At 40.0% G+C, this 27,968-nt stretch overlaps 2 protein-coding genes across 4 annotated transcripts; one reads left to right on the forward strand and one right to left on the reverse strand.

Annotated features, from left to right (window-relative positions):
- The first annotated feature begins 31 nt into the window (after positions 1 to 31).
- pqbp1 (polyglutamine binding protein 1) lies at positions 32 to 8,886 on the forward strand. 3 transcript variants are annotated; one of them, XM_057825594.1, is made up of 8 exons: positions 41 to 128; positions 1,136 to 1,204; positions 2,416 to 2,483; positions 2,555 to 2,666; positions 4,718 to 4,818; positions 4,891 to 5,049; positions 8,430 to 8,496; positions 8,564 to 8,773. In XM_057825594.1, exons 3-8 carry the CDS (start codon positions 2,417 to 2,419, stop codon positions 8,712 to 8,714), a joined length of 657 nt encoding a protein of 218 aa, XP_057681577.1. In that variant the 5' UTR covers positions 41 to 128; positions 1,136 to 1,204; position 2,416; the 3' UTR covers positions 8,715 to 8,773. The 3 variants fall into 3 exon arrangements, with proteins under 3 accessions (XP_057681567.1, XP_057681577.1, XP_057681556.1); XM_057825573.1 differs by having other exon boundaries at positions 8,430 to 8,885; XM_057825584.1 differs by lacking the exon at positions 1,136 to 1,204 and having other exon boundaries at positions 32 to 128; positions 8,430 to 8,886.
- Positions 1,331 to 27,966, reverse strand: gpkow (G patch domain and KOW motifs). Its single transcript, XM_057825562.1, has 11 exons — positions 27,744 to 27,966; positions 27,417 to 27,583; positions 25,644 to 25,771; positions 25,461 to 25,567; positions 22,539 to 22,752; positions 22,335 to 22,467; positions 22,035 to 22,155; positions 21,841 to 21,961; positions 15,111 to 15,180; positions 9,015 to 9,100; positions 1,331 to 8,949 (listed from the first exon to the last, which is right to left on the reverse strand). The coding sequence occupies exons 1-11, from the start codon at positions 27,929 to 27,931 to the stop codon at positions 8,818 to 8,820; spliced, it is 1,467 nt and encodes a 488-aa protein (XP_057681545.1). The 5' UTR covers positions 27,932 to 27,966; the 3' UTR covers positions 1,331 to 8,817.
- Between the last annotated feature and the right edge of the window lie 2 nt (positions 27,967 to 27,968).

A 27,968-nucleotide genomic window follows, 5' to 3' on the forward strand; every position in this document is an offset into this window, starting at 1 on the left:
TGGCGGTAATGCGCCAATAAGCTGTATACATATCCCAAAAAGGGAACTGACGTAAGGATGCGACGACAATAGCGGAAGTGGGGTTTGTTTTGAAGCTAGCCTCGACTGTTTCAATCGTCTTAAAGAAGGTAACGATTCAACCCTTTGTTTTTTTTTTTGTTTTTTTTTTTGCTTAAGTTTATGTTTAAATGATGTCAATTACGTCTTCAAATGCGAGTTCGAGAGGAACGGGGTTTTTCCCAAGTCATCTTTACCGACACGTTGCATTGCTGCTATGCTAAATTAGAGCTAACCTGTTTGCGAGCAAGCGCTATCTCCCTTATTTTTATAAATTCAACATCAACAATGAATGAATGAATGAATGAATGATGAAAGCCTTCAGTTGGAAGTTGCAATAGCATAATTAGTCGAATATCGAGGCAAGTGACATCATGTTCTTCTATAAACAGAAGGGTCCTTTTTTTCTCCGAGGAGAGCAATCAAACGAAGCGAGTGCCAAATTGAAAATTTCCTCGCGCATTTGTGAAACATGATCGGAATCGGAATTGCAGTGAAACATGACCACTCAACGCCAACAATAATGGGTTCACGAGTCACGACGTCTTGCATCGTCAATGGCAGCCAAATCATTCCAGTCAAAACAAGGGCGTTGGTTTGGTCTCATTGTTGGTAGGGACAATATAACCTTAACATAACCTGAATGTACACATTTTGCTGGGGACGGGACATTAATAAAACTAAACAGATAGGGTGAACGGCAATCAGGGCTACATTTCTCTCCAATAGGAACCTAATTAATTGATAGGTTTGATGATTGATGCAAACTAAATCTGTATTGATCTATACTAACTTTCACACTGCAAATTTACAGTATAACGTCTTAATCTGTTAATTTTTCTTGGATCTAGTCGAATAATTTCCATCTTGTTTTGAGTTTTAAAGGCTAGTTAACATATTAATGTGTCAGAGTCTTCTACTTACTTTTAGTAAATATTACCATTTAAGCCTATATATCTAAAAGTTGGCCATTTTTCCAGTAAATCAAGAAACAAATGCTTTCAAATAATGTTTTGAACAACATCTATTCCTGAATTATAAACATTTATCTTTTTTTTCTTTAACCTCTCCTGTTCAGCTGCTTGTCACAGAAAATGGAGATCTGAGTGTCCGATTGGTCGAAGTTTTAATACAGTGTATCACAAAAGTGAGTACACCCCTCACGTTTCTGCAGATATTTAAGTATATCTTTTCATGGGACAACACTGACAAAATGACACTTTGACACAATGAAAAGTAGTCTGTGTGCAGCTTATATAATAGAGTTCATTTATTTTCCTCTCAAAATAACTCAAAATATAGCCATTAATATCTAAACCCCTGACAACAATAGAAACTACGTACATCCCTAAATGTCCAAAATGAGTACTGCTTGTCATTTTCCATCCAAAATCCTCTCTTTAAAAATAAACATTTGTCTTAATGCCACTCAAAATTGTCTGTCTGAATAAATTAAACACAACAACAACAACAAAAAACAACTTAGTCAGGGAATAACAAAAATAAATGAAAATGGAGCACTACACTACTGATTTTGTCCATAAGCACAGCCAAACTCAACAAAAAATGAAAGCTCCTTTGGGCTGCTTTAAGACTATATAACCAAAATAAAAAATGAAAACTTTGGAGAAGGGGGTAAACCTTGGTACACTAAATTTCTTACAGCTGAGCAGAGTTTACTATATTTCTTACAGTTTTAATTAACATTAACATAGTAGAAAACACATACAGAAGGACACTTCTCTTAAGCAGCTTCCCACTCCGTTAGCAAGTTCACAGTTTAATGTAATGGTAATACTAAACTGTGATGAAGGTTGGACTTTCAGTAGCAAAATTAGTGGTGCGTTTCACAACAATTACATTTTAATTAATTACAGCGGGCTGCTGGCTGAAAAAAAAACTTCTAATATCCCTCCCATGTAATGTAATTCTGAACTGAGAGTTGTGTGTTTATGTGTGGGGGGAGGGGGGGGCAAGTAATCAGCCAATCAAATGTGTGTTTGTGGGAAAAAAAACACGGAATGGCACATTCAGCAAGTGAAAAAGGGGTAAATGTAAGTCTGAAAATACTTAAAATAATTCACCTAATAATGATTGGGTCAATTCTGTCACTTACAACAAATGGGAAGACAGTCTAAATGACCTATATAACTGAACACATTATCTAACGCAAATAAGGTTGCTTGAAAGTTGGTGGGGACAATTTGAGCCTCCTAAAAATTTGGTAGTGTTTTGTCCCTACTGTCCCTATGCAAACCTACGCCCTTGAGTCAAAATGGAATTGACGTCTTGCATCGTCAATGGCAGCCAAATGAGTTCATTATTTAATGTGTAACTTGGTCCATGTGACTTTTGCAGAATGCCTCTCCCTGCCGCGCTGCTGGCCCGTCTGGCCAAGAGGGGGATCGTCAAGCCAACGGAGCAAGGTCGGCAAAGTGCCACCTCACCCCATCCTGTCGTCTCGCTTGACTTGATGGATGTCATTTTCACCCTCCAGGGCCGGATGAAGAGATTATAGCGGAAGATTACGACGACAACAACGTGGATTACGAAGCCACCAGGGTGGAGGCGCTGCCGCCAAACTGGTATAAAGTGTACGACCCCACTTGGTACGTAAGCACACTCGATTTCAGCCATTTTCGCCAATAAAAAGAGGCACCTGACAGCTTGCTTAAGTGGAATGGGACGCATCCATCTATTGGTGTTGTGGGATGAAGGAGTCTGACCTTCCAGCCAGACCGCCAGAATCACACCGGCCGAACCGCCGGACCTGCGCTGGCGCAGATCCAACGAGACGGGCCGGCGGGAGTCCGGCCAGAAGGCCAAACTCCGCGCGTTCACCCTAGTCTTAACCCTTTATACTGACTCAATTTTGAAAGGTTTAAAGAAGGCTCACCGAAAACAAGTTGACAATTTAGTCAAGTCGACAAAGATCAAAACAGCGAGGCAAAACAGAAACACTCAGGTGGGGAGGCAAGGTCACCCCATCATACGTCAACAAAAGGTTCCTGAGAAAAATGACACCGCTTAGTTAAACATTCAGTCTTTTGAAGGCTTTCACAGGGTGGGCAGGAAGAAGGGTGTGTTTGGGATTATTGACTGTTTGTGGATTGGTCAGGAAGATTCGGGAGTTACTGTTGTCTAGGCAACGAGGGTTGTAGATTTTGCCACCTCAGCGTCAAAAGGGCTCTTGGAGTCTTGTCAGTTGTGTTATCAGTTGGATAACGGGCGTTCTCCGGTGCTCCTTATGTTGAGACATAGCGTCCCGCCATTTGTTCTGGACTGTTCGGGAGAACTGCTTGCGAGAGTTGGTGCGTCAATCTTGCTCATGACGCACACGTTTGGCTTCCGTGATAAGAAGGCGTCGTGTATCTTTTATGCCTTATATTCTGCTTGTTTCCCTTAAACTATGGTATAAGTGCAATTCATTTTATATTGGGTGTGTTAAAGTAATACAAACAGTAAAATACGAGAAACGATACTAATCCCTGATTAATTATATTAAGTGTGTTAGAGTAATGCAAACAGTTAAACGGTGCCTACGAGAAAAGGTACTATCTCCTTCAGGGGTCACTTCCTTGGTAATTTTAGAGTGTTGACGGGTCACTTCCTGTTGATTTTAAGTCACTTACTGAACATTTTGGATTATTTCCTGTTGATTTTAAGACGTTTCCTGATCAGTGGTTACTTCCTGTTGATTTTGAGGCATTCCGGGTCACTTTCTGTTGGTTTGTTCTTTCAGTTGTGATCTGGACGTCTATCCTTGTCAGTGGCAAGCAATGAGTTAATTTTAAGTCACTTCCAGTAAATTTCGGGGAATTCTGTGGTCACTTCCTGTTGATTTTAGGCCATTTCCAGGTCACTTCCTGTTGATTTTTCATCACTTTTTGTTGATTTCGGGCCACGTCTGGGTCACGTCCTTTTGATTTTGGTTTGGTCTAGTGCTGCAACGATTAACTCGAGTAATTCAATCAGAAAAAGATTCACATTTGAGTATTCGTTTAATTAAAGTGGCGTTGTACTAAGGTTTTGTTTGAGCTAATGTAATGAGCTAAATGTATTCGTAATTTAGTTTATGGGTATGTTTAGCCGTTTTTTTTTTTTTTTTTTGCAAGAATGTGTTTGAATCATTTGTTAAGAGCACTAAAAAAAAGTTAGCATTTGATGGCATTTAAGCTAGTGGACTTTTGCTTTGTAAGTTAGCCAATTGTTCTTTTGTTGTACTTAAATCCTTATTTATTAATCTTTATACCGTCTTAGGCTCAGCTCAGGTATTATATTTTTTTATGTTCTTTATCCAATCACTCGATTATTCGAACTAACTAGTTCATCGATTAATCGACTACTAAAATAATCGATTGTTGCAGCCCTAGTTTGGCCTCCAAGTTTGAATGAATATGACATCTATCCTTGCCAATGGCAAGCAATGAGTTCATTTTGGTTCACTTTCTGTACATTTTGGGGAATCCTGGGGTCACTTCCTGTGCAGTGGGCACTGTTGATTTTGGGTCACTTCCTGTTGATTTTAGGGAATTTACAGGGAACTTCCAGTTGATTTTTGGGCCAAAAATTCACATTTTGTGTTTTAAGAAGTGTTTAATATTTAGAAACAATGTTGAAGTTAAATACCATTTAATTCAGCCTTTACTTTTCTTTCTAGTGGTCTTCCATACTACTGGAATGTAGAGACAGACCTGGTGGCCTGGCTGTCCCCCAACGACCCATCTGCTCAGATAACAAAAGCTGCAAAGAAACAAAAAGGTTGACTTTATTTATTTTATTCATTTTTTTACTTGGTGAGAAGCCTGACCTTTCTCACCCTTAACGTTTCAGCGGAGGCGGAAGAGCGAGCGGAGCGTCACTCCGACAAGCCGGAGCGAGAGCGGGACCGAGACCGCGAGCGCCACAGAGATCGCGAAAGAGAGCGAGACCGCGATAGAGAACGAAGAAAGCAGAGGAGGGACGACGTCGCGCCCTACAAGAGCAAAAGAGGTGCGTGCGCACACAAAATCATAGATAGCTCCGTGAGCCAGTGGGGATGAGTTTTGTTTCACTTCCATTCCTTAGAACAATGTTGGAAATGGAGATTGTGTTTTGAAATGGCTACAAATGACTTCTTGTTAATTTCTGTGAATTTGGGGCTTTTCAGGGCAAATTTCTATGTATTTTGGTCACTTCTCGTGTCTCACATATTTACAGTGAGGAGCAGAAGTATTTGCACCCCTTGCAAGTTTACCACTTAAAAAATAGGTAGAGGTCTGAAATTTCAATCATAGTTGCACTTCCACTCATGGAGACATAAAAAAAAATCCAGATATCACATTGTATGATTTTTTAAAAATAATTTATTTGTACTTTACAGTGGTTCATAAGTATTTGCACCGCTGAGAATAAGCGTAATTATGACACTCAAAGATTTATCAGTCTACCTTAAAAAAGTCCACCTTTACCCCATGAATAACCACACACTCACCACCCGTTTAAGCATATTATTTTCTCCCGTGCACCCTACAGTCAGTAACAATCCAACTGCTACCATGCGCAAGACCGGAGAGCTTTCGAAATACACCAGAGAAAAAAAATTGTGCAACTCCACAAAGCTGGAAAAGGCAATTGGAAAGCAGCTTGGTGAGAATAAATCAACAGTTCCATCAATTGTTAGAAAATAGAAAAGGCTAAACATACTGATAATCTATGTCGGACTGGGGCTCCATGTACAATCTCTCCTCGTGGGGCATGACTCATGATGAGAAAAGTGAGGGCTCAGCCTAGAAATACACCTGAAGAGAGCTGGATGCACAGTTTCGAAGGCTACTGTCAACAACAACACTACAGTATGGTGTAATGGTTTAAAATCATGCATCGCTCAGAAGGTTCCCCTGTTGAAGCCAGTACATGTGAAAGCCCGTCTGAAGTTTGCCAGGGACCATCTGAATGATGCAGATGGGCCATTGGAGTAAGTCATGTGGTCAGATGAGCCCAAAGTAGAACATTTTGGTGCAAACCTTACTTGTCGTGTGTGGAGGAAGAAGAAGGATGAGTACAATCCCAAGAACACCATCCCCACTGTAAAGTATGGGGTGGAAACCTCTTGCTTTTCGGCAAAGGGGACAGGACGACTATACTGTATAAAGCAGTGGATGAATGGTGAAATGTATGGGCAGATTTTGAGCCAGAACTTCCTTCCCTCAGTCAGAGACTTGAAGATGAGTCGTGGCTGGATCTTCCAACCTGACAATGATCCCAAGCCTATCGCCAAGCTGACCAAGGAGTGGTTGAGTAAAAGCCATATCAAGGTTTTGGAGTGGCCTAGCCAGAGTCCAGACCTCCATCCAATAGAATATCTTTGGATGGAGCTGAAACCTGACTTGTGTGGAGGACTGGGCCAAAATCCCTGTTTCCATATGTAAAAACTTGAAAAACTACAGAAAGCGTCTGACCTCTGTAATTGCAAACAGAGGCTTCTGCACTAAATATTAGCACCAATTTTCTCAGGGGTACAATCACAAATACTTATGAACCCCAGTAAATTACAAATAAATTATTGAAAAATCATGCAATGTGATTTCTGTTTTTTTTTTTTTTCAGATCATATCTCTATAAGTGGAAATGCATCTATGATTGAAATTTCAGACCGATACCTATTTTCTACTTGCAAAATCACAAGGGGTGCAAATATTTCTGCTCCTCACTGTATATAATAAAACATTTGGTTATTTGAGTACTTGGGCCTCCTACACAATAGTATATTGATTTGAAAAGTATGAAGTACGCAGCCATGTTTGGGCTGCCACTTCCATTTCCAAAAATGTTTTAGTTGAAAGATGAAAGGTATTACAGAATATAATTAGAGTCTGATTAGAGCGAATCAAGCAGTGTGTCAAACACTGTGGGGAAAAAAAGAATACGGATTAATTTGCTTGATGTGTTTTTTGGATGTGGAAATTTGGTAGCGATTTGAAGGCACGCACATTCTCGCCTGATGACTAATAATAATGATGTCGTAGCTCTCAGCTACATTACCCTACTTGATAATACGACTTTTTTTCTCGTAGCAATGGTCCGACTTACATCTCTTAATCCAGGGGTCTGCAACGCAAAATGTTGAAAGAGCCATATTTGATCGTAAAAAACAAACTGATAAAGTATGTCTGGAGCGGCAAAAAAATGAAAAGTCTTGTATAAGCCTTATAATGAAAGCAACACTGACTGTATGTATCGAAATTAGCTATATTAGCCTACTATCAAAATGACTAAGTTGGCTACAAATTCATTAATAGCCTTCTTGATTAAATGTTTATTTTAATGCCGCCGCAAGGAACGGAGTCTGTATTGGTTTCCCACTATATTGTGGCAACAATAAAAGAAAAATAACAAAACAACATTGGCTGCCGCGACATACGTCCACTATCTCTCGCTATCTCGCCCGTTCTCCCTACTCGTTTCCCACCTACGTATCAGCTCCCCAGTCTGATTGTCTCTTAAGGGGCCGCGCGTAGTTAGACATTACAATACACAAGGAATAGGTTGCCACTGAACCATTAACACTAGGCTGCCACTAGTGTGAAACGGCCTTAAATTTTAAAAAAAAAAAAAAGGTTTTTTTTTAGACATCTCATCTGCGAGGCGTGACGGCTTTTAGTTTGGTGTGATGGGGCGCCACAATATTGCCTATGTAGGGGAAACGTTGAGTTATCGATTAATTGTTGCATCTCCAACACACACATACATGTCCCGTCGGCCAATTTGTGTCAGTGCCAATTGATAGGTGAATAATGAAGTGTGTACTTCAAAATAGCTATAAATTTAATTTTGAGGGCATTTAGGGGTCTCTTCCTGTTGATTTTGGGGTTATTTCTCAGAAACTTCATGTGTATCTGTCCGTTTTGGTTTTGAGCTTTTCTGGCTCAATTTCTGTGTATTTTACATACACGTAAGTTAGATGTGTAGTGCGTACCGTGAGCCAATGGGAATGGTGGTTATCACTTGTTAGCCATCCTGTGACAGTACAATTCCATAAACCTAATAGTTAATGGAGCCAGCGTATAGTACATAAAAATAGCTAGAAATTGCACTTTTCATCAAATGCAGTAAATTAAATATTTTAAAATATAAACTTCCAGCCTGAGTCTTAGCCATGTTGATACACTGTTTGAAAGTGTCAAGATTTCACTGAGTTAAGAATGTTTTATTGGAGAAAATCACCCACTTTTGCTTCACTCCACAAGTCTTTAGAGAAGTCCACTGCTTTAAGATGGCTGCCAGTTACTAACACTGCTTACTCCACATGTCTAGCTCTACATGTTTTATGTGAAATCTATGCACGCAACTACCATGAGAATTTCTCAAAGTGAAGATTATTCTTTTTTCAGTCGCCATTCATAGAAAAGATGACGAAATGGACCCCATGGACCCCAGCTCGTATTCGGATGCTCCCAGGTACGATGCCAGAGTTCCGTATTTTTCAGGCGAGCGCGGTAACCGCTATTTCCGCATTTGTCGGCAGGGGCGCGTGGTCCAGCGGCCTTCCCAAACGCAACGAAGCCAAGACTGGCGCCGACACCACGGCCGCCGGGCCCCTCTTCCAGCAACGTCCCTACCCGAGCCCGGGAGCCGTGCTCCGCGCCAATGCTGCCAACCAATTCGTCAAGGAGTGATGATGCCGAATCGCCTTCTTCGTCATTTGGGACAATGTCTTTTTTTTTTTTTTTTTTTTTTTTTAATTCCAGAAATATAAGACTGCGAAATGTTTGCGGGAGTTCAGAAGTGGTCAGCGGCTCCCAAATAGTGACAAATAAAGTCGTAATCCAAGGTGAAGAGTTTCTTTTCGTGTCTGTCCAGCTGGACTGTGGCTTGGCACGCGTTCTTGTCCCGCCGTAGTATCCGACCCACCTGCGTGGAGAGTTGGCAGTGAGACGCGGGATGGACGCCACCCCTGGTGGGAGTACATGACTTACCTGTCCTCGGTGCTCGCCCAGCACCACCATGATAGCATCGCCTTCACTTTTCGGCACAATGGTTTCCAGCATGTCCTGCTTCACATCTGTTTAAACAAAAAAACATTAAGACTAATGTTGTCGCGATACTAAAATTTTCAACTCGATGCTCAAAAAAATAAATATATATATATATATATATATATATATATATATATATATATATATATATATATATTAGGGCTGTCAAACGATTAAATTTTTTAATCGAGTTAATTCCAGCTTAAAAATTAATCATAATTAATCGCAATTAATCGCAATTCAAACCATCTATAAAATATGCCATATTTTTCTGTAAATTATTGTTGGAATGGAAAGATAAGACAAGATGGATATATACATTCAACATACGGTACATAAGGACTGTATTTGTTTATTATAACAATAAATCAACAAGATGGCATTAACATTATTAACATTCTGGTAAAGTGATCCATGGATAGAAAGACTTGTAGTTCTTAAAAGATGAATATTAGCACAAGTTATAGAAATGTTATATTAAAACGCCTCTTAATGTTTTCGTTTTAATAAAATTTGTAAAATTTTCAATCAAAAAAACTAGTAGCCCTATTCTGTCCTCAATGTGTGTGAGTACACAAATTGACAGATAGCGAACATAAGTTTCAAAAAGAAATCAGACGGTGTGGCAAAGTTGCATGGGCTTTACTGAAGTCATCTCTTTTTGACAGGAGCACGTTTCTTGTATTTTTGTAAAACTGAAAATAACAAGGCAATGTGTCAATAACTTGCATAAATCACAAAATAACAAAATGTACACACACGTGTCCATTTGAGCAGTAACACTAGCCAATTAGCTCACAAGCATCTAACAATGTAACTGCATTTCACCATATATGTGAACAAATTCAAATACACATCATCAATAACTATCTAATGCTCATGAATATAAACAAAGGAGGAATATAACTCACAAGCGATGCATGTATTAGACACAAACAGTGTGATCATGGGGCTATGAGAACTGCCACTGAATACTGGATGCGGACGTTAACTGGTCTGAATAGCACTATTAGTGTGAGTTCGCGTCGACATATAATCACGTCAGAAAAGCGCGCCGAAACCCAAATAATCAGCTGCACTGAATCGCCAGCAGAGGGCGACATTACGCCAGATAACATATGCAAGTCACACCCAAGCGCCAGCAGAGGGTGGAAAAACTCCATAAAACACAATTAACAAGTTGGCCTTTCACTGTACTGACATTTAAATCTGTCTGAGCGGGCCTAGTGCGTTAATTGCGGCAAATATTTTAACGTGATTAATTTAAAAAAATTAATTAACGCCCGTTAACGCGATAATTTTGACAGCCCTAATATTAGTATCCTAATTTTGACAGCCCTAATATTAGTATCCTAATATTAGGGCTGTCAAAATTATCGCGTTAACGGGCGTTAATTAAATTTTTAAATTAATCACGTTAAAATATTTGACGCAATTAACGCACATGTCCCGCTCAGAAAGTATTCTGCCTTTTGGTAAGTTTTACAGCAAGGGTTTTTGTGCTGTCCAACAGCGAACTCTTGTGGTCGCTTTGCGACATGGTTTATTGTTTTTTTGCCAGTTCATTATGGCTGCACGACGTCTCGGGCTGATAATGTTGTGCTTATATGATCCTTGGACAAGATTTGTCCGTAAGTATGGTTGTTGTAAAGAATGTACATATTATGTTAGTAAGCGAAATGTTATATTTTTTGTATGAGATGCTTTTTGTTTATGTTTAGTGAACCTGTATAGCGTGCTAAGCTAACTTGTTGCTAATGCAATGCTTGTGTACTTTTTGTAGTTTTACGACGGTCTAAAGAGGACAATGGTTTGAGGCCATTTTATTAATAAATCAGATGAAAAAGGAAGAAGTCTAATTATTAAGGCGTCGTTCACTAGCTGTCTAGCTTAGGAAAAAGTAGACGCTTCGGAGTGAGGACAGCATAGACAGATTTAAATGACAGTAGAGTGAAATGCCCACTACAGTCTTTATGTACCGTATGTTGAATGTATATATTAGAGCTGAAACGAGTACTCGAGCAACTCGAGTAACTCGAGTTTAAAAACTGATCCGAGTAATTTTATTCACCTCGAGTAATCGTTTATTTTGACAGCTCTAAGCATCACGTTTTGCTAGGACTACTTTTAATGCGGGACAACGCGCTGTCACGTGCGGAGAGGAAGAAGGGGAAAAAAAAAAAAACTTACCGCAGCCGACAGCCGCCACAAACGACGCCGACGTTGCTAAATACTAGCCCGCACAATGCTACATTGGTAACAGGCAGCGTCTGGCGCGTCTCATAGAGATCACATGTATGTTGAACTAGATGCGAAATGACAGACTCTGCCGCGTCTGAGCAGCGTTTGTAAACAGCCGCCATCTTAAAGCAGTACAGCGCTAAGCGCTAATAAAGAGCGCTAAGCGCTAATAAATAAGATTAACGTTACTGTCGCTACTAGCTCACGGAACGTTAGCCCTGCGGAGGGCTAGGTTTCAATTAATTATGACCACTGTCGATGCGTGGCTAACGTGTCTTACATACAGGCTTTAACATAACATAGCATTGTGGAGTGATGAGGGTGTAAAATAAAAACTTAATCATGCTAACTATCAATTTTAGCTCAGTAGTCATTGCTGGATAAAACACCAAGTAGCACTGGTCCCTAATGTGCTCCAATACAGCCTGTATCATACATTTATTTTGAACACTGCAAAAACTCAAAATCCTATCAGGACTTACAGTTTAGACTAACTTAAAACTTAACTAGAACTTAAAAATGGCTTGACACAAAGAGAAATTCAATTGAAACACGTGGGGAAAAAATCCTAACTTTTAAGTGATGTGTGTTATCAAGCGTAACGGCATTTTTAGGTAAGATATATATATATATATATATATATATATATATATATTAATAAGATCTAAAAGTTTTTTGAGTGAAAGCAGTGAATTAGTCTTTTTTTTTTAATTCTAGTTACACCTGAGATGCAATTGTTGGCTGTTTTCAACAATATACAACGAAAATAAAGACATTGATTGACTGAAAATGGTTCAAGATTAGATGAAATGTCTTGTTTTCTCACGTATATGTATAATTGCTCTTCACCTAAAAATATATTTGTTTTATCCGATTACTCGATTAATCGATAGAATTTTCAGTCGATTACTCGATTACTAAAATATTCGATAGCTGCAGCCCTAGTATATATCCATCTTGTGTCTTATCTTTCCATTCCAACAATTTATTTTACAGAATATATACATAATTTACAGAAAAATATGGCATATTTTATAGATGGTTTGAATTGCGATTAATTACAATTAATTAATTTTTAAGCTGTAATTAACTCGATTAAAAATTTTAATCGTTTGACAGCCCTAATATATATATATATATATATATATATATATATATATATATATATATATATATATATATATATATATATATATATATATATATGGCGGAAAACACTCAGGTGACTTGAAGTTCCACTTTGAGACCCCCAATTTAGTCAAATTTCAAAACTGTCCTATATGCATGTGTGATCATTGGGAAGAAAAAAGTTTAACAAGGGGGCATTAAAAAAAAAAAATTTAAACCCTGAAACCCAAACTGGAGGTGAGCGCATGAGAGCATAATTAACGACACCATGATTTTAACGAGATATTATCGCGTACTAACTCTTTTTGATCCAAAAACTCCGTGTAGCGTGTATCACCGAGTGTCAAGACACAGCTCTGAATGGCCACAGCCGGATTTTTGGCTGATTTTATGGGTGAAACATGGTAATATAACAAGGGTCGTGATGCAGAAATTGCAGACATCAAGGAGTGGTCGAGACTTTCTTGTTCATATATTTACCCTTTTAAACTTTTTAAAACTTTGTTTGAATCGATTATCTAAAATACTGGCGAAAATGCGACAGTAACAAAAAAATACAATTAAGCGAATGACGTAGATATCAGTGACCTATTCACAAAAACTATTTCATTGTGACGTAATTGTTTAAAAGTTTGAAATATGCGAGTGAATAATTATTTAAAGTCGATTTTTTCCCCCCTGTTGTTTTCTGTTCTGCCCCAAAAATCAACAGACAGTAACCTGAAAGTGGCCCCAAAATGACAAATGACATAGAAATGCCTCAAAATTGGGTTAACAGTAAATGACCCAAAACCAATAGAAACTGACGCAAAATCCCTCACAAAAACCAATCACTTAATTTTGGGGCATTCACAGGTCACTTCCTGTTGGATGTGATTAAAAATGTACAGGAAGTGACCCACATTTAACACATTTTAGAGCTATAATTGCAATACCGTGAAACAGTGATATTTTGGTTTAAGATTATCATATCAGTAGCGGCACGGTGGCTCTGTGGTTAGCAAGTCCGCCTCACAGTTCTGACATCAAGGGTTTAATCCTGGGCTTCGGCCTTCATGTGTGGAGTTTGCATGTTCTCCCCGTGCCTGTGTGGGTTTTCTCTGGGAACTCTGGTTTCCTCCCACATCCCAACATGTGTGGTAGGCTGATTGAACACTTTTCCGTAGGTATGAGTGTGTGCGTGAATGGTTGTATGTCTCCTTGTGCCCTGCGATTAGCTGGCAACCAGTTCAGGGTGTACCCTGCCTAGTGCCCGTAGTTAGCTGGGATAGGCTCCAGCATCTCTGCGACCCTTGCGAGGAAAAGCGGCATGGAAAATGAATGAATGAATGAATGATCATATCAGAATATATAAATGTATTTTGTAATATCCTTCTAGCTGTCGATTTTTTGGTTATTTATAGCTTAATTCCCGGCCACTGACAGTTCTAGACATCAAAACCGATTCTGTCCAATGACATTCTAGAGTGACTTAAAGTGCGTATGACACCAAAAAGCATGTTTCATATTTCAAGCAGTGTTTTATGCTCCTGAATGAAATGGATCGTTTGGATGTGTGTGGAAGCGATCGTTTTATATATTCAATTTTTGAATCCCGCGCCATGAAAATGAGTGACTTACGGCTCCAGTCAAACAAACTTTCCTTAATTAAAGGACTATTTACTTAAATTTGATCATGGACGAACATGTAGAAAAGTTCTCAGACACATTCTGCCATGTTAGCTGCACAACAACTGCACGCCGTGCCTTTGCCGTGTTAAGCATTAGTTTACGCCATATTCATGTTGACCATGGAGCAACTACGCGCTCCTCCGACATCAGCCAGTTTGTCCGGCGATAATTCTCCAGCTGCTTCCCCGGCAAACATGCTCTCCTGCCCGGAGCCGGGGACAAGCTGCAACTTGCTCGCCGCCGGGCAGGTTGCCAATCGGTGAAGACAATCGACAACCCCGCCGCCATGTGATATGATCCCGGTAGTTTTGAGTGATTTTTCGCTTGGAAAGCCGAGAACAGACTTCGAAACATCACTCTGTTCGGGTTAGCATGTCGGCTAGCTGTCACGCTTCCTGGTTTGTTTACGATCTCCGAAACCGGGGCAGGGAAATGACAAAAGCCAGACCAACTCTGGGGGCATAAAATATAGTTTGAGAGATGCAAGAAGTGGACAGTTTTGACCATTATGGAGTAATTTTGCCATGTACTGAATAAATGCATTTTTAAAATTTCATATTCCATTTAGCACAAGACTTATTTGTCATGACCATACTATTTATTTAGCAATTGGGGAAAAATACTTCGATAAAAAGAATATCCTGTAAAAATATAGGCGTAGAGAGACAATTTGCAGCTCTCTTGGTCGCATTTTCCTCGTTCCGAATAATTCCCCCTCAATGGGCTAAATACTAAATCAGATGAAACCATGACCCTGCCGATGTCATCCTCCTGTTGGGGACGCTAGAGCCCTATAATGGTAGGCATGGCTAAACGGCGGATCAAAAGACTAATTTCTCGTCATCTGCGCTTTGCCAAATTGTTGTATATAGTCAAATCGGCTCAAAATATTGTTATTCAGATAATGCTATTCAAGACTTTTTTTATCCTGTCGTACGCACTTTAAAGTCTGAAAAAAACAGTACATATGATATCTATGGGGGTGTACATCCTTACCATCGATCAGTCTTCCCTCTTCGGTTCGACAAATGCAAGTAGACGGCGTTACCACGTCCTCCACGCGCATCTGGAAGACGCATCGTTCTAATCATCATGGTTGGAATACACAAACTGCAGTTATAGATGACCTTTGGAGGGCTGTTATGTTAGCCGACCCATAGAAATATTAAACTCACTACCTCCCATTGACGGACACTCAATGTCCAATCCGTTTGGATAGGGAGGAGCCAATGAACGAATTGGCCCCCCTCAGTCCAAACGAATGGGACGTCAAGCGCTGTCCATGGCAGGTGAAATCACCAACCCATTAGCAATTGAGTAAATGAACAAGTTGAAATTATTGAACATGCTGAAATAAATAAATATTAATTTAACTGTTAACTCCACTATGATGAAATCACAAATCGATTAGCAATTGTCATCTAATAATTCAAATAAACACTGAAATGTTGAAATATGTGCATGTTGAAAGAATTAAAACATGAAAAAACTCAAAGTATATTAGTAAGCATTGGAATATTAACACGTTATTAGTTTAATTTTAGAACTCCTGAACCTCTGTAGTTAACCTCTAAACTGCCATCTTTTTTTGTTTATTAAAAAAAAAAAATCATTTATTTAAAAAAGGCTGGGAAGCAGTACTCTAAATTTGAATGATAACAAATGTTACATTCTGTTAAAAGTTTGTTTCCCCTTAAAAAAAAAAAAAAAAAAAAAAAAATCTTCTACTCAAACACTGCTGGCCAAAAATATTGGCACCCCTGCAATTCTGTCAGATAATACTCAATTTCTCCTAGAAAATGATTGCAATTACAAATGCTTTGGCAGTAATATCTTCATTTTGTCTGCAATGAAAAAAATGCAAAAGAGTATAAAAAAAATAAAATAAATTATTATTATTATTATTATTATTGTTAAAATTAAGAGAAATGCATTTTACAAAAACTCTAAAAATGGGCCAGACAAAAGTATTGGCACCCTTTGAAAAATCATGTGATGCTTCTCTAATTTGTGTAATTAACAGCACCTGTTACTTACCTGTGGCACATATCAGGTGGACCCAACCCCTGTCCTTGTGTGTCACATTGAGCATGGATAAAAGAAGACCAAAGAACTGTCTGAGGACTTGAGAAGTAAAATTGTGAGTAAGCATGGGCAATCTCAAGGCTACAAGTCCAACTCCAAAGACCTGAATGTTCCTGTGTCTACCGTGCGCAGTGTCATCAATAAATGTAAATCCCATGGCACTGTGGCTAACCTCCCTAGATGTGATGAGAGATTTCAACGAACGATTGTGCGTGGTGGCGATGGTGGATAAAGAACCTCGACTAACATCCAAACAAGTTCAAGCTGTCCCGCAGTCTGAGGGTACAACAGTGTCAACCCGTATTATCCGTCGGCGTCTGAATGAAAAGGGACTCTATGGTAGGCTACCCAGGAAGACCCAACTTCTGACACAGAGACATAAAAAAGCCAGGCTGGAGTTTGCCAAAATGTACCTGAGAAAGCCAAAAATGTTTTGGAAGAATGTTCTCTGGTCAGATGAGACAAAAGTAGAGCTTTTTGGAAAAATGCATCAACATAGAGTTTACAGGGGGAAAAAACAAGGCCTTCAAAGAAAAGAACACGGTCCTCACAGTCAAACATGATGGAGGTTCCCTGATGTTTTGGGGTTGCTTTGCTGCCTCTGGTACTGGACTGCTTGACCGTGTGCATGGCATTATGAAGTCCGAAGACTACCAACAAATAACAGCATAATGTAGGGCCCAGTGTGAGAAAGCAGGGTCTCCCGCAGAGGTCATGGGTCTTCCAGCAGGACAATGACTAAAAAAAAAAAAACACTCTTCAAAAAGAACTAGAAAATGGTTTGAGAGAATGCACTAGAGACTTCTGTGGGTGGCTTGGCTCAGTGGTAGAGTAGTTGTCCCCCAACCCAGAGGTTGTGGGTTCGATTCTCTGTGCTAATGAACTTGTCTTAGTGTCCTTTGGCAAGATATTGAACCCCACGTTCAGTATCTTGTATCTAGTTCAGTTCACGGTCCTGGTGCTGCGTCACCAGTAGGTGGATGGATGGCGAGATAGTGTAAAGTGCTTTCAGAGCCTTGATAGGTGGAAAAGCACTATAAAGTATAACACCATTTACCAGTCTAAAGTGACACGTAATGAGTCCAGAGAGATCTGAAAACGACAGTTTGGAGAAGGCAAAGCAGTTGGCCAAAGAAGAATGGTTTTAAACTCCAGCAGAGGATTGTAAGAAATGGAGTTTTGTGTAAAATGATTTCATTTTTTCCCCTCCCATTCTATTTTGTGTTTTTTTCATTGCAAGTAGAATAAATGAAGACATTACTACCAAATCATTTGTAATTGCAATCATTTTCTGGGAGAAATTGAGCATTATCTGACAGAATTGCAGGGCTGCCAATACTTTTGGCCAGCAGTGTACATCTACCATTTTTTATTCACAATTTTCAAAACAAAAAGGGGGAAAGAATCAGTAATCATTCTCTAAGTTTTTGTAATTTGTAGAGCTGAAACTAGAGGTGCACGATAATTATCGGTCCGATAATAGGAATTATGACGTCATCCCAATAAATCCGGTAACAATATATGTTATCGGGGCCTATTAATATTTTTGGCACAGTGTCGGATTGGGATGTGTGCGTTTGTTTCCACTCCTTTTTTGCCAGTATGCAAAGTTTTGTTACTGTTCCAGAGGACATATTTTTCCTTCACGGAGTTATAAACCTTACTATGGCAATTAGCAAATGTTTGCATTTTACAGTGTTATGTTTTGGTTATTGATAGGCTTGCTGTTCTATAATTGCCAGATTAAGAAAGTTGTTTCATAGACCAACACGACAAAAGTCTCCTCTCCTCACGTCTCCAAGTTTTGTCTGCTGACAAAGCACAAAACCTGTTTGGTTTATGTTTGTTTTAGATCAGTGCTCATTGTTTAGGGGAACACCTCGTCAATGATATTGACTGATTGATTGTGATTGACTCAAATTATATTTATTTGTAAAAATTAATATGGCCACTTTATTTGAAGTCAAAACTTTTCTTGTCTTTGTTTTGTTCATTATAATAATGTTCATGTCATCATGAAAATTCTGGTTCAGTCAAAGGCAAATCTATGCTGAATCAACCACTAGTATTTTTGACCTACAGGTGTTCAAAAACTCAGGTGAATATACATTGAAAAATTATATGTGTATATATATATATATATATATATATATATATATATAGATATATATATTATTGGTTATCATAACGGTATCAGCCTTGAGGAGCAGGAAGTTATCGATATCGTTATCGGTTTCAAAAAATGGATATCGTGCACCCGTAGCTGAAACGAATACTCGAGCAACTCGACTTTAAAAACTGATCCGAGTAATTTTATTCACCTCGAGGAATCGTTTAATTTTGCCAGCTCTAAGCATCAGGTTGCCCGGACTACTTTTAACGCGGGACAACGCGCTGACGTCATGTGCGTAGAGAAAGAAGCAATTTAAAAAAAAAAAAAAAAAAAAAAAACCTTACTGCAGCCGCTACAAACTACGCCGACATTGCTAAAAACTACGCCTGCATGATGCTAGTGTGGTAGCAGGTAGTGTCCGATGCGTCTCAGAGATATCGCATGCATTTAGAACTAGATGCGAAATGACAGACTCCGCAGTGTCTGGGCACCGTTAGTAAACAGCCACCACCTTTCAGCAGTTGACTTCTCAGCGCTAATAAATATAAAGTTACTGTCACTCGCTCACGTAACGTTAGCCCTTCGGAGGGCTAGGTTTCTATTGATTATGACCACTGTCGATGCGTGGCTAACTTGTCTTACATACAGGCTTTATTTAATCTGTAAAAACACAGCGCTGTAGAGTGATGGCGGTGTAAAATTAAAACATAATAAAACTAACTGTCAGTTTTAGCTCAGTAGCCATTGCTGAATAAAACACCAAGTGGCACTGGTTCCTAATGTGCTCCAATACAGCAGGTATCATACATTTATTTTGAACACTGCAAAAACTCAAAATCCTATCAGTACTTACAGTTTAGACCAGGGTTCACTAAATGGTGCTACTTTTCCTGTCGTGTTTTCCACGTCTCTCTCCCCTAACACACCTGAATCAAACGATTATGTCATCAGCAATCCCTCCAGAAGCCTGATAATGATCCAGATAATTTTGATTCAGGTGTGTTGGAGGAGGGAGACATGGAAAACACGACAAGAAAAGTGGCACAAGGTCCGGATTTAGTGAACCCTGGTTTAGACCAACTTAAAACTTAACTAGAACTTAAATTAGCTTGACACAAATGGAAATTCAAGTTTTTTGAGTGAAAGCAGTGAATTTTTTTCTAGTCACATCTGAGATGCAATTGTTGGCTTTTTTCAACAATAAAATTAAAATAAAGACATTGATTGACTGAAAATGGTTCAATATTGGATTAAATGTCTTTTTTTCCTCATGTATACAGTATTTATAATTGCTCTTTACACCAAAAAAAACAAAGTTTTATCCGATTACTCGATTAATCGATAGAATTTTCAGTCGATTACTCGATTACTAAAATATTCTGTAGCTGCAGCCCTAGTAATTTGTAAGAAAGAAAAAAAACGGTTATTTTTCTCAAATTTTTGGACTAGGTAAATTCTACATCGATTTTCTTTAGCGCAAAATGACTCAGTGGGCTGTGATCTTGCCCAGGAGCCACCACTTTGACACCACTGCTCTCGGTTTCTCGAGAAAAGGACAATGGGTAGTAGCTAAGGATGCAACAATCCTCGGTTTTATATTGAACCGTTCGATACGCCCTCTTCGATTCAATAACATTCGATCCAAATGAAAAGCTCCCACAATGTATTTCCGAACTTTTTTGCACACAGGCTAAGCTGTCATCCTTGCCTTGAAATAAAAGAAAGAAAGAGCTCCTCCCTGCTAACAGCCCCCCTCCCCTCCTCCCCCAAACTGGGCGGGGGCTGCATTTGTTTATGGTACACGAGGATCATTGCTCGCGAGGAAAGAAAAAAGCTTAACCCCCGAAACACAAAGAGTCCGCCGCGCTACACTCAGCTCCGTTCCGAATGACGCAGCAAATACGATGCAGATCACCTGCGATGCCCAATGCCGACAGCATACGACTCTCATGCGGTCCGTACACCCGAGGACTGACCGGATGGAGGAGACTACGTGATTCGATCAACAAAGAGTTTATTATTGTGACAGTATTTTAAGGGGGGGGAAATAACACGCCAAAAATGCACAAAGGCCAATAGTACAGTTTAGCTACAGTTAAATTCAGTTCAACACACAAAAAAGCACACAATAACCCGCGGATGCAACCCCCCGCCCCTACAAATCTAACGCACGCACGCACTCTAGAGGTAAGATTGGGTCTAAAAAAATTCAGCCCGACTCGACCCAGGCCCGCGGGTATTAAAGCCCGACCCTATCAATTAACTTGATTTGCAGGACCGAGCCCGAAAAAACCCCCCCGAAATTTTATGTTTTATTTGTAGGCCGGAGCACGAAGATTCCCCCCAAGAAATTTTAGGTTTTATTTGTGAGGACTCAGGAGGAGGAGGAAATGCAGGGATGCGGTGCGTCAGTCAGACCTGGACAGAGCACTGCTTGGAAAAACAAATTCAAGCTCGTCTTTTGTAAAGAATTCTCCCAGTTAAATAAGACTGTATAGCAATTTCAATAAACATTTATATCTTTTATATTTGTGTGTCTGTTCTATGAGCTGGATAGTTCATGTTTCATTTCCGTAGCAATTAAATGCAGCAGCCCATTTGACATGTATTTTAATTTTCTCGAGTTGGCAGAAAATGTTTTTTAAATGTTTAAATAGTCTACATATTTTTATAATCATTATAAATGCATTTACACGATAAAATAACGCTGGAAAAGTTTATTAAATATATTTCTGTGAGCGATATTGTGCGCACATGGACGCGCCTCTCTGACAAGGAGAGGCTCCGCGCGGCGCCTGTTCGCAATTCCCATCCAGCGCTTTGTTTTTCATCCAAATTATTTATTTTATAACAAATAGTGTTCCTTAGTTTAACATCCATACAGTACATCGTTTTATTTTACATATATAAATATATATTTATAAGAAAAAAGTTGGCTAGAGAGAAGCCTGGCCCGAACCGAACGTAATAATTGACATTTTAGGCCCGACCCTGCCCAAAATTCGGGTCGGGTCAGGACACGTAGTCGACACACTACATTGATGAATTAAAAAACCGCCGTGAATAAATGGAAGTTAAGCAGGCCAAATCAATCCACCCTGTGACTATAGATAATGCTGCCAATAATGTTAATTCACTACGTGACACAGATGGAATTGGACCACAAATAGAATATTTTGCTCTTGTGGTAAACCTAGCCGCTAAGAGAGCTGTAGCAATAAACAGTGTGCTCCGCCTCACTTTACAAACAGTAAAGATTGTTCTTAGCACTTTTATACAAAATTTCTTCAGATCAGTAAGAAGCAAGCACATAAATATAATGCACTAAAATGCAGGTTTATATGATGGCATTGTTATTTTTGCTTGTTAGCAAAATAAAAAAAAAAACATTAAAAAAATAAATAACACTTGTATTTTTTGTTTGAGAGCATTAAATGTATAATCGAATCGAAAATCGTGTCCTTCGTACCGAAAATCGTACCGAACTGTGACTTAACTGTATCATTGCATCCCTAGTAGCCAGCGTACCTTTGCATTGTAGTAGCGGCCGCCCTTATAAGTCTGGTCCACAAAACGAACTTTTAAATCCCTCTGGAGCCAGCAGGGCGGTGCTTTTGCTCGTTTGCCTTCTTTTTCCGGCGTCTTCTCTCTGGAAAAACACCGGCCAACGCACCAGTGAGCGAGGGATGGCAAACGAGGCAGCGGTGGCTAATGCAACGCACCGCCGGTGATGGGTTTCCGTGTGTTTCCTTTTCTTGTCATCTTCTCTGTGGTCCTGTTGGCGACGCTGCTCATGTTTCTTCTCCTCTTTTGCCTTGTTTTTATGCGCTTTGCTCAGACGACCTGCAAGTGAGGACAAAGGCAAAAATTTTACTCAAGGAAGAGTACCGTGATTTCAAAATAATATCATAATAATTATTTTTATTTTGTCAGGTTTGATCCTCAATTAAAGTTGTCATCCCAAAATTTGGTGATTTTCTCAATGCAATATTTTGCTCAGAAACAAGGAGGGCAGTACTCACTGAGGTCTTTGGCGTATCTGTCGTATTCCTTGCGGCCGACGAGTTTAACAGCATACTGGTGGACAGACACCACATCGCCGCCGATGGCCAACTTGACCAAAACGCGAGCGTTGTCAGCGTCCAGCGCTTCAATCTGCAGATGACACAAGATGTCGAACGGCTGCCGGTAGAATGAAGGGAGAGAGAGAGAGAGAGAGACGCCACCTTTCCGTAGCGCTCTTTATGCGCCCCCGACTCTAGCAGGACGCAGCCGCCGCGGGCCAAGACTAGCGATTGCTCCTCCTCTTCCTCCCGCCGTTCTTCGCCGGGCTTGGGGGGGCGTCGACGTTTGCCTGGCTCCAGATCGGCGATGGCCGAGCGATCCGCGCCGAGGCCCAAGCCGATCACGCGCGGCTTGTATTCGTAAGGCTTCACGTCTCTGTCGCAAAGAAGGGAAATGCCATGACCGCGTCTGTACATAGCCTGTGATGAAAACGTCGTTCCCACCGACATGGTTGCCGCATATACACCAAAGATTCTATTTCAAACACATCCTCCTAGGTAAAAATCCTCAAATTAATTGGAAGTGACCTAAAAATACACAGGACGTGACCTATAACTGCCTCAAAATTAAAAATAAGTGACATACATGTACACCAAAAATCAACAATAAGTGACCGAGAACTGCCCAAAATCAATAGGAAGTGACCGAGCAGTTCCCCAAAACAATATTAGTAATGTCCCAATACCAACAAGAAGTGACCTATAACTTCCCCAAAATTAACAAGATGTCTGTTAGATCGCCCAAAATCATCAGGAAGTAACCTATAAGTAAGCCTGTCGCAATATGCAATAATTCCATTTATCGCGCGATAAATAAAAATGAAGGCGGTAATTTTTCCGCTGCGATTTATCGCCTCGCGTGCACGTGTGCGCGCATGCGGCAGACGTGCTGTTAAAAGTTCGGATTCCTCGTTACCAACTGTGCAAAATGCATCTTCGTTCCAGGTACGGCAAAAACTAGCGCCGGAGCCAATCGTTCCCATTATATCATATTGTTGAACGTATACCGGCCGCGTCAGTGCTCTGGAGTGGCTGTGGACCATCTTTGGCGCGCCAGTGTTGTTGACGTGTGGGCGCTCCCGTCAGGAGTGACATTTCACGCGGGGCGGCTATTTTTCGGCACAATGCCGGATATTTAGAACGAAGTCCGCCAAAACATTGTTACCGATTTGGCTGCTACAAACAACCTCGCTTTGACAACGAACAGCTGAATGAAATTAAGAGCGCTGTGCTTCAAATTCGTCCTGTTTATGAAAGTCGATTGTCATGTTGTCACGTCATTGTCACGTCTGCTCAGCGGCGCGTGCTAACTTTTTTAATGCGCGCACACACTAGATATTAGAGCTGGGAATCTTTGGGCACCTAACGATTCAATTACGATTATGATTCAGAGGCTCCGATTCGATTATAAAACGATTACTGATGCACCCCCCTCCTTTTTTTTTTTTAAATAAATGTTTTGTACATTAGTTCCAAAATTGTTCAAAAATACTATTTCAGTATGAATTTAACATATAGCAGTAAATAAAATGTACAAAAATAACAGTAAATAAAAAACTCCAGTCCCCATTCTGTATCAGCAGCCTTAAACTACATTCAACTAATTTAATGTTGTGAATCAACCGTTAAAGTCGTTAAAATTGCTCCCGTTATTCCATAATTTTCCTTTTGTCTACTTTCGACATGTGAAAGTTTTAAAACTATTTTAAAGATAGATTCAAGTAATATTTTACCGATTTAGGAGTATTTTAGATAAAAAGTTAATTAGGTTTAATTGGAAGGTTCGCTACAACAGCCTTGCAGGGAAGTGTACTGCTTTAAGATGGCGGCCATTTACTAACGCCCGCATCTAGCTTCTTGTAGGTGTGCTGCTAACGCTACCGAATCTATATTGCATCTAGTCCTATATAAATGATATCTACCGTAACATTATGTGGATGTACTTTGTAGCAGCTTTTCGGCAGCAGTCAGGTATGTTGTTGTGTTTTTTTATCTCGTGGCATGAGTTGAGCTAGAGCCGTGATTTGAGCAGTGGCATTACCCGAGGGGCCGGGTAATGAGAAGCATGACGTTTAGCTACTCTCGCTTCGTTCCTCATTGACCGCGCCGCGCGCTGAGAGTGTTGTACTTCCACTTTACTTGGCATATTTCAATAATCGGAATTTGGATGTTTGTGAATCGTTCTCGAATCTTTCACGGCCGAATCGCGAATAATCTAAGAATCGGAAATTTTGCACACCTCTACTAGATATCATGAAATGGCAAACTAGATGTGCTACGTTCCATGCCATTGGCTACGTGAGCCCAGAGTGATTATGGGACACGTAGTCCATATACTACATCGATGAATTCTAAACGGTCATGACTGAATGGAAGTTAAGAAGGCCAAATTAATCCATACCAGTGACTATAGATAATGTTGCAAATATTGTTAATTCAGTACGTGACACAGATGGATTCGGACCACAAATAGGATGTCTTGCTCATGTAGTAAACCTAGCTGCTAAGAGAGCTGTAGCAATCAACAGTGTACCCTGCCTCACTTTACAAACAGTAAAGAATGTTCTCAGCACTTTTATACAAAATATTCTCAGATCAGTAAGAAGTAAGCACATAAATGTTCATATGATGGCAATTTCATTTTTGCTCGTTAGCAAAAAAACAAAAACAAAAAAAAAAACACGAAACAAAAAAAATATATATAGTTTTTTTTTTTTACAGTTTTTACACAATTGGAAGTGATTAAGCAGTTTCCCAAACTCAACAAGGAATGACAAATCAATAAGAAATGATATTCAAAAGCCCAAAAAGGAACAGGAAGTGATCGAAAATTAAAAATTTTTAAGGACCGATACCGACTATTAGTAGTTAGAGGGGCAGATAACACATTTTTGGAGCCGATATTCATTTGCAGTAAAAGTGTAAAAATTGGCGTGAAAAAATGAATAATGCTAACACTGAACTTCATTGAAATACCTAAAACATGAATCAAACAAATAGAAAATAATAGCTCCAGAAGTGCCTGAATTTCCTAGACTGGGAAACATATAAAGTTGAATAAAAATGTTGAAAAAAAGCGCTTACTGTTTAAAAGTGCGCCCGATGCCTTCCCCTTTTTTCCAGCCCATCCCCTTCAGCATGGCCAATCCGTAACCTTCCACGGGAACTCGCTCGTAATCGTCTTCCGTCGACTGCCAGCAAAATGCCATCTCGTCATTCGGGTTTCCCCACACCACGTCTTTCGACGTCTGGTCAGCGTCTACTCACGGGTTCAGGCCGCAGCTCCACGTTGAGCCGCTCTCCATCCTCGAAGCCGTCGGGCACCTTGTTTTGCGCCAGCAGGGGGATAGTGAGGTCCGCGTTGGCCTGCGAGTCTTCCAGCTTCTTCCTGGACTCTAGCGCCAACATATGGTTCACTTCGTTATCGACTCCCTAGCAGCCGTTGACGGCGTTAGACGTCCAATCCATTTGGACTCCAAGTTCAAATGGATCGGACCGTCAATGGCTCTCAAACATGAGCACTCGCAGCCAGTCCTTCCAATTTAAATCAATTGGACGTTTTTCACGTGACGTTACTGCATGTCACGTCAATGACACACTGTTCCAAAACCCTTCGTTGAAAATGTTTGGGGGTTTTATTGAAATAAATAGCATATTTTTTCGAATTAGATTATTTTTGTCAATTTGGGGGCTTAACAAGCCCATGAAGTAGGTTGAATGAAAAAAGTTAGGGTTAGTGAAAAGATTTTTCAAATAGATGAAGTTGTGCTGAAAAAAACGATATCAAGCAAGGGCATGTCAACAATGTATTTGCGTGGTATATAGAGGTAAAAAAAAGTACTAAAAAACAGCTTAAGGAGGTACCAGCAGAGCTCAGCTTAATATAAAAATATGATTTTTTCCCCCCCATTATATTTACTGGTCTAAAAATATAGGTGTCAGATCAGTATTGGCAAAACATATCTTGTAAAGAAAATTTTGGATTGGAGGTCAAAAATCAGCATCGGGACATCCCTGAATAGTGTAAGGCACATAATTCAAACTATGATCCAAATGACTGGTGACTTACTTGACGAATAAGGGTGTGACAAAATCTCGAAATGGTGATATATCATGATACTTTGTATCCCAAAAGGTTATCGATATGCTCCTGCCAAGAATCGAGATATCGTTTTAAAAAGGTGTCAATGTCTAAAAAAATAAATAAAAAGGAACCAACAAGTTGCTACCAATATCTTCCACTATAATAGTGTCTCAGTTAACTCTGAGGCTGCATTGACGGTGCACGACGCCCAATCCATTGAGACTGGGAAAGTTCGTTCATTCCAAACCAGAGCATTCGCAGTCATTCTGTCCGATTTTCAGGGCATTTACAGGTCACTTGCCGTTCATTGTAGGGTATTTACAGGTCATTTCCTGTTGAGTTAGTCACTGCCTATTCATTTGGGTGATTCCCAGGTCACTTCCTGTTCTGTAACAAAAAAAAAAAACAGGAAGTGACCCATAAAATATCCCCAAAATCAACAGGAAGTAACTGAAAATCAACAGGTAAATGACCTTGAATGGCCCAAAATTACCTCATTGCCTGGCATTGGCTGCCACTGACGGATATAGACGTTCAATCTGTTTGAAGTTGGAGAGATGGCAGTGAATGAACAGCAAATGTTCGTTCGCTGCCATCCTCCCAGTTCAAATGGATTGGACGTCTACTAGTGATAAACCCATTCCAATTCACAGCAGAAGCTTGTTTTTCTGTTTATTAGTCGTTTGTAAAATATCCTACAATGATTTCCTGACCAATGTATCGATAATCGTTGTATCGCCACATTGTCAGATCATCGTTATAGTGAGCTTTATATCGCAAATTGTATCGTATCGTGAGGTACCAAGAGGTTCCCACCCCTATTGATGAATAGAGTATTTTTTCTGTCAGGGAGTTGACAACCCTATTGCCTCGTCTACCCATCTCTAATTTCGTGTTTTGAGTATTATACATCAAGGTGATGTTGGTATTGTGACAACAGTAGAAAGTGGAGTCACCTTCAATGAGCTCTTTGACAGCCTGAGCTTCCACGGAGTCCTGGTGGTCGACGCCATTGACTTGTTCTCCGTTTCCCAAGTTGGGCTCCTCACGCTCCGGGACGCGCCAGCGGTTCTTCAGAATCACAGGTATGACTCGTTCCGTAGGACCTTCAGACGGTTTCGTACTACACACATAAGTAGGAGACGTTTAGCAAGTTGGAACCGAACGTGCTGACGTTCTGTTCATTGGATTTCTTCAAAACTAGCATAAGCGGAGAATAAAACAAAGCAATAGCTGATTTATTGCTTTTGTTTTGAGGCTAATGCTAGTTAGCACGAACCCACCTCTGCAGTTGGTTCCTGGCAATTCCGGTTAAATAATCGACGTCGTCTTTGTTTGTGACGGCGTCGCCGGGCGTAACTTTGAATTTGCTCAGAGTTTTAGCGAAGCCGAACGAAACCGAGCTGTTTTTCTTCTCGGTCGAGTCCTCGCAAGACGGCGGGGAGCACGAAGCGTCTCCACGCGACGCCATTGTGCTCCGGTGACGTCACTGGGAACCAAGGCATTAT

Source organism: Corythoichthys intestinalis, chromosome 2 (assembly GCF_030265065.1).
Source record: "Corythoichthys intestinalis isolate RoL2023-P3 chromosome 2, ASM3026506v1, whole genome shotgun sequence".
Taxonomy (NCBI): domain Eukaryota; kingdom Metazoa; phylum Chordata; class Actinopteri; order Syngnathiformes; family Syngnathidae; genus Corythoichthys; species Corythoichthys intestinalis.